Below are 8,925 nucleotides of genomic sequence, written 5' to 3' on the forward strand. Positions count from 1 at the left end.
AAAGACCACTCAACACTATCATAGGCTTTTTGTAAGTCAATCTTCATTAAAAGTCTGGGAGAGCAAGCTTTTCTCTTATACATTTTAACCAAATCTTGGGTCAACAGGATATTCCCAACTATGTCCCTTCCTTTCACAAAGGCACTCTGGGAAGGACTAATAATATCATGCATAATTGTACTGAGCCTATTACAGAGAACCTTGGCAACACACTTGTAGATGGTGTTGCAACAGGCTATAGGCCTAAATTGAGTCACATTCTCTGGGGCATCTATTTTTGGAACCAAGGTAATAGTAGTTGTATTACACTCCTTCAGCAATTTACCAGAATGAATGACACTCCTCACAGCAGCACTCACTCCCACTCCTACAATAGCCCAAGAATCCTTAAAGAACTGGCTACTGTAACCATCTGGACCAGGTGCTTTGGTACCAGGAATGGAATACATAGCCTGTCTGACCTCCTCATCTGTTACTGGAGCATTCAGAATGGCCAAATGAACTGTAGTGATGCATTTACCCTTGGTAACAAGCTGACTGTGTACTGGACTTACTTTCTTAGAGGTCCCAAGAAGCTCTTTATAATAGTTTTCAAAGGCTGTTTGAATCTCCTCAGGTTTAGTGCACAGCTTGCCATTCATATCCTTAATTTGATACACCTTATTCCTCATTCTCCTTTGTTTGATACTGGCATGATAATAAGCAGTATTTTCATCCCCCTCACTCATCCATTTCTCCTTGGATTTCTGAAGGAGATACTGCTCCCTTGCTTTCTTCAGTAGCATCAACTCCTTTGCACAAGCAGTTTCAGCATCACAAAGCCCCTTATTAAGAGGATCCTGAATCAATTGGGTCTGAAACTCTTTAAGGGATATTTTTGCAACTTTTGTGATATTTTCAATGTCACTAAAGTTGTTATGATTAAGCTCCCTAAGCCCCTTCTTCAGCATCTTAAGTTTTGTCACCACCTTGTACATGGGAGTGCCCTGAATATCCTTATACCAACTATTCTGAACAATTTCCTCAAACTCCTCCACAAGAGACCACATGTTAAAATACTTAAAAGAGGGCCTCTTCCTAGGCATATCGCATTAATTTAATCAAGCATGGGCAATGATCAAACAACCCTTCTGGTAAAAAATTTGCATAACATTCAGGAAAAGTGGTTAGCCAATCTGCATTGATAAGCACTCTGTCCAGTTTACTATAAACCTTGGTCCCATTCTCATGTTTGTTGTTCCACGTGAAGAAAGCTCCAACAGTTTTCATTTCAATAAGATTACAGTTCAGGACAATTTGTCTCATTGGTAAGACATCATTCCAAGAGACAGGTGCCCCCCCAATTCTCTCATTGATGTTCATCAGACTATTGAAATCACCACAGATCATCCAAGCACTGTCAACTCCTCTACTAATCTGAGTAAGCTCAGTCCAAAGCCCAGCTCTCTCCTGCTCCTTATTAAACCCATACACCAGTGTAAACCAAAAGGTAATGCCCCTCAGTTTATCACAGACCAGAGTATGTATAACCTGAGCACTAATACACAACATCTACCAGAAATTGACTAGGCTACCAAATTAACCAGAGACGTCCCCCTTTATGCTTGCTACTATTAGTGCAAATAGACCAATTATTGCAGATATTGTTTCTAGCTTTAACCCAATTGCTACTTCTTATTTTAGTTTCTATTAAGCCAAACAGTCCCACCTTATTTTGATTAAGGAACCACTTTATTTCATTCTGTTTATTTATACTATTCATACCCCTAATGTTCCAAAACCCTATACTACCCATTCTCAAGCTGCAATTTCATGAGACCCCTCTTACCAGCACTCACACTCCTAGAAATTGAGAGATTCAGAGCATCCATAAAAGTTATACCTCGAGGAGTATACTGTCTACTCTCAGGGAACTCTTGTCTCATCATTTTAGATAAGATTCTCCTTGGGAAAGACTGTCCTTCACCCCCCTTCACAGGAGCATCCACAGGAGACTCCATCCTTGCTGGCACAGGCTGAGTTGGAGTACACACATGCGTACTGGCAGGTACTGGAGCTGGATTAGCATGCTGCACAGGAGGTTTAGGAACATTCTGTTTAGGACCATTCTTCTGTTGAGGGTGTTGTACTGGAACAGCAGGCTTTGGTTTTGGTCTCCAAACTTTTTTTGGGACTCCTGTCACCTCGCCCTTCCTGCACTCTTCTTTCAGATGCCCCATCCCCTTACATTTTGTACAGAGAAGAGGTAACCAATCATACTCAACACGCACTGTCTGAAGTTGACCCAATTCATCCTTGAACTTAATCTCCTTAGGGTAAGACTGCCCAATTTTTACTTCAACAAGCACCCGAGCAAACCCAAAAAAATTACGATTAGCTGTAGAGTCATCACATTTAATGAAGCTCCCAACCTCCTCTCCTAGTTTCCTCAGACTATCTTTCCCCCAGAATTTCACCTCAAGACCATACAATTTCATCCAGATAGGTACTCGTTGCACATCATGTTTAATAAGCGCTACATCAGGACTCCATTCCTTAATGATAACGGGTTTGTTATCAAACATTAAGTGACCATTTCTTAGAATTTCCTACTGCTGCGCTTTTGTTTTGAATCTCACCATAAAAATCCCATTCGGTAGAAAAGACACTTTATCAACGCCATTATTTGGCCACACTCTCTTCACAAATCCAGTTATAACAGAACTCGGGGGATTAGCTCCAAGAATATAACAAAACACAGCAGTTGACCAAAATGATATCTCACCTTCAACATCACCAGGCAACAATTGAAGGATAGGACGTTCTAATGGTGCTTCCACTTCCGCTTCAGCATCAGATTCGGATTCCACATCTTCTACAATATGCCATGATGCAACTATCATTTATACAACCTAATGCAAATGCTTCTACCAACTAGTATGCCAAATAATCTAAATGCAACTCCTATAATCACATTGTTTCATACCGCATCAATCAAAATAAAGCCACATAGTCATTAACATAAAGAGGAAAAAGGAGATTGGAAAGATCATACCATGCGGTCTTCATGATCCTCATGTCTCGGATGTGGCGTAGTCGATCAATGTGAAGAAGGATAGACAAACAAGCAAACAATTATATACAATATATACAATACTACACTATAAATGAAATGAACATGTTTTTGGTTTTTTTTTTCAATTTTTCAAATTTTTATGGTTTTTGATTTTATGAAATAAAAAGACATGTTTTTGTATTTTTCAAAATTTTTAATTTTTTTTAATTTTTGGAATAAAAATTCACATCCCCCACTTTATTTTGGACATTGTCCTCAATGTACATGTAGGAGTAGGAATGAAAAAGAAAGTACATGTTTTGTGGATTTTTGAATAAATGCAATGATATGAATGAATGCATGCTCTAACTAAATGCAATTCTATATGTCATATATAACAAATGAATGCAATATACACTATACTAGATGATGCATGCTATATGTAGATGCTTGGGTCACCTATGATCAAACCTCCCCAAACCGATTTAAGCACTATTTCTAGTGTAGAAAGGAATAGGTTTGGTCATTAGTGGCTATGCATGAATGTAACTAACTATATGCATCATGTGAGATATATTAAAATGCAAACTATACTATATGAACTAACTAATATGAATGCAATATGAAATATTTCACAAATGCAAGTCTATTCTATATGATTAATTATAATGTGTGTTACTTCATGTTTTAACCTCCCCAAACCGATTTTAAACACTATTGCTAATGTAGGAAGAAAGGGGTTTAACCATGAGGGTACTACACAAATGCAAGCTAAATGTAAAGGTATATAACTAAATGCAAGTGTAAATGCAATGCAAAGTCAAAGGATAGGATAAGTTACAAATGGTGGTTTGAGGGAGGACTCCACCAAACTCATTAATTGTTGCCATGTTCATTAGAATTATCCATGTTGCTTAATGGTCTTAGCAACCTATCAAAAGCTTTTGAATGGGCTTCAAATAAGCACAAATAGGAGATCGGCGATGTCAAAATGTAATTTAGCCATCTTGGCTTGGAATAGAACTTACCAAACATGCTCCCATTTGTTTTGCCCTTGACACTTGGCTTCCTACAATGCTTCAAACGAACAAGCACATGATTCTTGTCAACATAATGTATGAAGTATTGCCCGTATTCATCCGGAGGCTTCCACTCTCCACCATCTCTTTCAAATTCTATGATGATAGAGCATTGATTCATCAATCCTTCAATAATAGAAGAAGAGTTCACATTTCTTTGATGAGGGGGTAGTTGAAGGATAAGATGTGGAGGAGTCAACTTATCACCATTGAGGTCATTCATGCTTTTATTTTCTTCACTTTATTCTTGACCCTCCTTAGAACTTGAATCATTTCCAAAGAAAAGAGCTTCAATTTCTTCCAAAATATGATCAAAGATGCTAACATCATAGTTTTCCTCTTGGCCTCTCAATTCTCCAAAGTTAGCAAGTTCAAATTCATCAACCTCTTCTTTCCAAGTTTTACCTTTAATCCAACAAGTGTCAAGGAAACACACTTCCTCTACATGGGTCATATAAGGAAATTGTGGTGGGAGGTCTTCCTCATCATCATCATAGGTATCCCAAATTGGAGAAGCAAGTCTAGTGTGTGAGCTAGATACATTAGACAATTTGGACAAAGTGCTTGTCTCATAATTGGCTTTCAACTCACATTCATAATTGCTCTCCACCCCAACTTCATCATGCTTCAATTCATCATCCACTCTTGGTCCATAATCAATCAAGCACTCCCCTTCCTCAAAAGTTGCATCTTCATATTCACATCCATCATGAATGTTTGTAAAGTGGGGTACAAGTTGGAGTATGGGATGTTCAATGCTTATGAATTTAGGAGGTGGTGGGGGATTCACAAGAGTAGCTTCATAATGCCATCCAAATTCTTCTTCACCCTCATTATCATCCCCTTCTTCTTCATTGAGCATTTGGGTGGCTTCCGTTTGAGCAATTTGATTTGCCATCTTCTCACCATTAGTAACAATGTTTTTGAGAACATTGTCCCTAGCTTGGCTTTCTTCTAGCATTTGCACGAAGAGATTTTGTTGGTTTAGCATTTGGAGAACCACACTTTTCATGTCAAAGGTATGCTCATTCTCTTGTTGTGGGTACATAGGAGATTGGTTGTATGGGTGTTGATTGTAGGATGACATTTGACATTGATTGTGAAGTGGGTTTTGGGAGGGTCGTTCTTGTGGGTTTTGGATGTGGGAGCTTTGGTATGGGAAGTTTGTGGGGTAATTTGAGTTTTCATTGTAGAAGTTATAGGATATGGGTGTGTTTTCTTGCTCAACAAACCTTCTCCATTCATACATGTCATACTCATTTACTCCAACTCGCCCATATACTTCTTCTTGTTGAAAATCATGTGCCATTATCATTGCTAGAATAAAGAGGCAACTACAAACACAGAAACTACAATAAAATGGTAAGAACGAACCTTGAGGAACATGTTCCTCAAGGTTAAGGCACAAGAAATGAAATTCCCAAGGAATCAAAGCTCTTCAAGAAGAAGCACAAATAAAACTAGACAAAAGAATAATTCAAATACACAACACCGTCCCCGGCAACGACGCCATTTTGATGTAGAGCGTCGTTGGGGCTCTCAATCAAAAACATTTATATTTCTCAACAAACAACTAGTTAGTGGTTAAGTCGAGGTTGATCCATGGGATGGGGGTACTCAAATTGTTCAATCTAACTATGGTTGTACTTGGGGTTGTCACAATTGTAATGGGTTGATGATTCTAATCTAATAGAAGCAATGGAAAGTAAAGAAGCAACAAAAGGAAGGATGTAAACAAATGACTAAAAATTCTAGGATGTCATGGGATCATAGGGGATTCATGGGAGTTGATCGTACAAACATGTTCTTAATTATATAGTAAGCACTTATTGTTGTGATGGGATCGAGTTGGTGTATAAGCTTACAATCCCTAAGAAGGTTTGGGTCCCGGAGCCGAATCGATTAGATTGTACAACACCGACAAGTCGACTTAGTCCTTCCTATTCAACTATATGCATGGTCTAATGAGACTCGAGTTGGTGTATAAGCTTACAAGTCTCATTGAAAAGATAGGTGATGGGTAAAAAAATGCAAGGATTCATAGGCTCGCATTTCATCAAACATAACATGTGCATAAGTTGAAATCACAACAAGCAAGCAATTTAATTATGAAAACATATTAGATTAAGCATGAATCATTTCCCATGTTTGTTTCCCCTAATTCCCCATTAGTCCAAGCTAAATGACTACTCACTCATGATCATGTTTAACATGTTAATAAGGTTGTCAATCATACTAACAAAGCAAAACATGATGAATAAATGATGTGATTAACAATAATTAAACAAGAGTGAAAGAGATTATACCTACTTGAGATGATCCAAATAATAAAGAAAAGAATAAAAGAAGAAAACTTGATTGATTGATGAAGAGTTGTCAATTCTCTAATAATAACCCAATAATCTTCAATTACCCAATAATAATAAACTTGAACAATGATTAAGGAAAGATTAATATGTAATTTGTGGAATAATTGAGATTAATCTATTCTAATCTACTCCTAATGAAAGCTTAATCTAATCTAAGAGAACTTGATTTAATCCAAGGAAACTTGGTTCAATTGATTATTACAAATGGAGTATATATAGTGGTACATCATTAGGTTAAGCAAGGGTAGATTAGTAAATAGCATTGCTAAGTGTTGAGTAGGGAAATGCAAGTCCCGAAAGAAATGCGCATATCACGTTGCTAGTCCTACCACGTTTCGATCAGATCAGCTTGGAGCATGGCCAGTTTGTGACGGAATCCGCTCGGATTGTTATCGGGACGCCCGGATCATAGCGTTCTGAGACGCCCGTCTTGGGAGCAAGACGCTCGGATCATGGGGTTCTGAGACGCCCGTCTTGGGAGCAAGACGCACGGATCACTGGGTAAAGTGCTTCTCTTTTTTAATGTCTAACAATCCGCTCGTCTTGAGTCTTGCACGCTCGTCTTGAGTCTGGAGACGCTCGTCTTGAGTCTCAGGACGAGCGGATTGGCGGAAAGCTTGTCTATTTGGGCTCAGATTGTAAAACGGACGTCATTTCCTCATCCGGACTCCTATTGGAGTGATTCAAAAGCCTAGATCACTTGATTTTTCGACGCCGTTTCATCTAGCATACTTTTAGTGCTAAAAAAGCAACTCTTGGTTTGGTTACGAGCAATTTCCTCTTATAATGGCTTCCTTCTCCTTGCTTCTAAGCCTATGATCCTTCTATATACTCTTTATTCCTACATCCGTGGTCATCATTCTTACCTCCTCTTCATACTAGTCCATCTAAGATCATCAACAAGCTGGCAAATATGCACGGGAGATGGGAATTCCGCCTCATTATCTCCTTTCCTATAAGACATATAAAATGCACTAGGAACGCAAAATAGGAAGGAATTGACGGATAAAATGGCCATGAAATACTGTATTAGTATGAAAAATAGGTACAGTTAGGGGATTAAATGTGCGCAATTAAGAGTCACATCAGTTGCCATACCAAGCAATCAAACCCTGGTCTGTGGGGAGGTCCGTTTTCAAACATGAGTAAGGTCGGTTCCTAGTCCATTTCCTCGAGTAGTGAAAACTCTCGATACAAACATGAGTATGTACCACAGTATGGTTGACATCAATCGCTATCCATCTTTAGGCCCAGATAGGAATTTGGACCGTCCAGATGGGACGATTGGTCGAATGGGTTGGTTTAGGGCTTATGAAGACCAAATGAAGCGACCTAAGAAGGTCGAGTAATGAAAATCGAAAATTGTCTCATATGAACTATTCCCTAACCTTGTTCAAGTTTCACCCTGGGTAACACGTAAGTGTATCATCCCCGGTGGAGTCGCCAAACTGTGGACAGGGCCACCCGCGCATTGTTGGTTTTGAGGCGGTGACACTTCTCCCACGGAACCTTGGTTTACCAAGAACGTCATGGGCCGTTACCGATTTGTGAGGCATTGAAACCGGTGAAAGGTTGAATAAGCCTGCATTTGTTGAGTCGCCACCAATTTATTGTGGAAAATTGGAAACCGTTCGAATACCTCATGCCATGTCAAGACACAAAGTAATGACATGAACACTAAGAACTCGTTACCCTTAACATTCTATGTCTAGAATGACTCTCGAGATGCCAATGGACACGGATGTTAAGAGATAACTGGAGTAAGGGGTGAGGGTCCGTATCAGGAAGTTCTTTAATTCGAACACCTAATCCCGCCCGCCTGGATAGCGGCCTCTAATAATGATTAGGGAAGTCGTTCATATTTGATATGTCGTCGATGTAATGCATGCAATGCAACAAACATGGATTAATCCTAACATGTGAAATTAGACTATGTCGGTTAACACGTGTTTTAGCAAACAATTTGGTCGAAGTAAATGTTAGATTTAATACATATGAAGGCCATAGAATTAAATCATACATAATAATTACGATGAATGAATTACAATAATTAAAATTACAAAAATTATAAGCTTTATTTGATCTACGTCAAAAGCACGCTCAAAGACGAGATTTCGAAGAAGAGAATAAAAGGAAAAATAAAATTAGGATTAAAACAGGAAAATATGTCAGATTAGAGGTGATAATATGAATAATAGTTGATTTAAACCGTAATTAGGAGCTACGTCAAAGCGATAAAGAGTTCAGAGGCAGAAACCCACCCAGAACAGGCGCATCATCTGCTGCGTCCTTTGGAAGAGGCGCAACACTTCATGCGTCTGTTCTCGAGCTGGGTTCTAGCTGTGAAGTCAGAATCGCAACACTGTTATTGTTAGTTGGTAGATTTAAGATGGATTATCGATATTAAACTCGAATTGAAGTGTTTTAACCGATCATATGTATC

The 8,925-nt window shown here is 38.7% G+C and overlaps 1 protein-coding gene across 1 annotated transcript; it reads right to left on the bottom strand.

Moving 5' to 3' along the window:
• Nucleotides 1-1,077: 1,077 nt before the first annotated feature.
• On the bottom strand, nt 1,078-1,551 carry LOC141619696 (uncharacterized). The gene has a single exon (XM_074436717.1). It carries the CDS (start codon nt 1,549-1,551, stop codon nt 1,078-1,080), a length of 474 nt encoding a protein of 157 aa, XP_074292818.1.
• Nucleotides 1,552-8,925: the final 7,374 nt, after the last annotated feature.

The sequence above is a fragment of the Silene latifolia genome, chromosome X (assembly GCF_048544455.1).
Source record: "Silene latifolia isolate original U9 population chromosome X, ASM4854445v1, whole genome shotgun sequence".
NCBI classification, from domain to species: Eukaryota; Viridiplantae; Streptophyta; class Magnoliopsida; order Caryophyllales; family Caryophyllaceae; genus Silene; species Silene latifolia.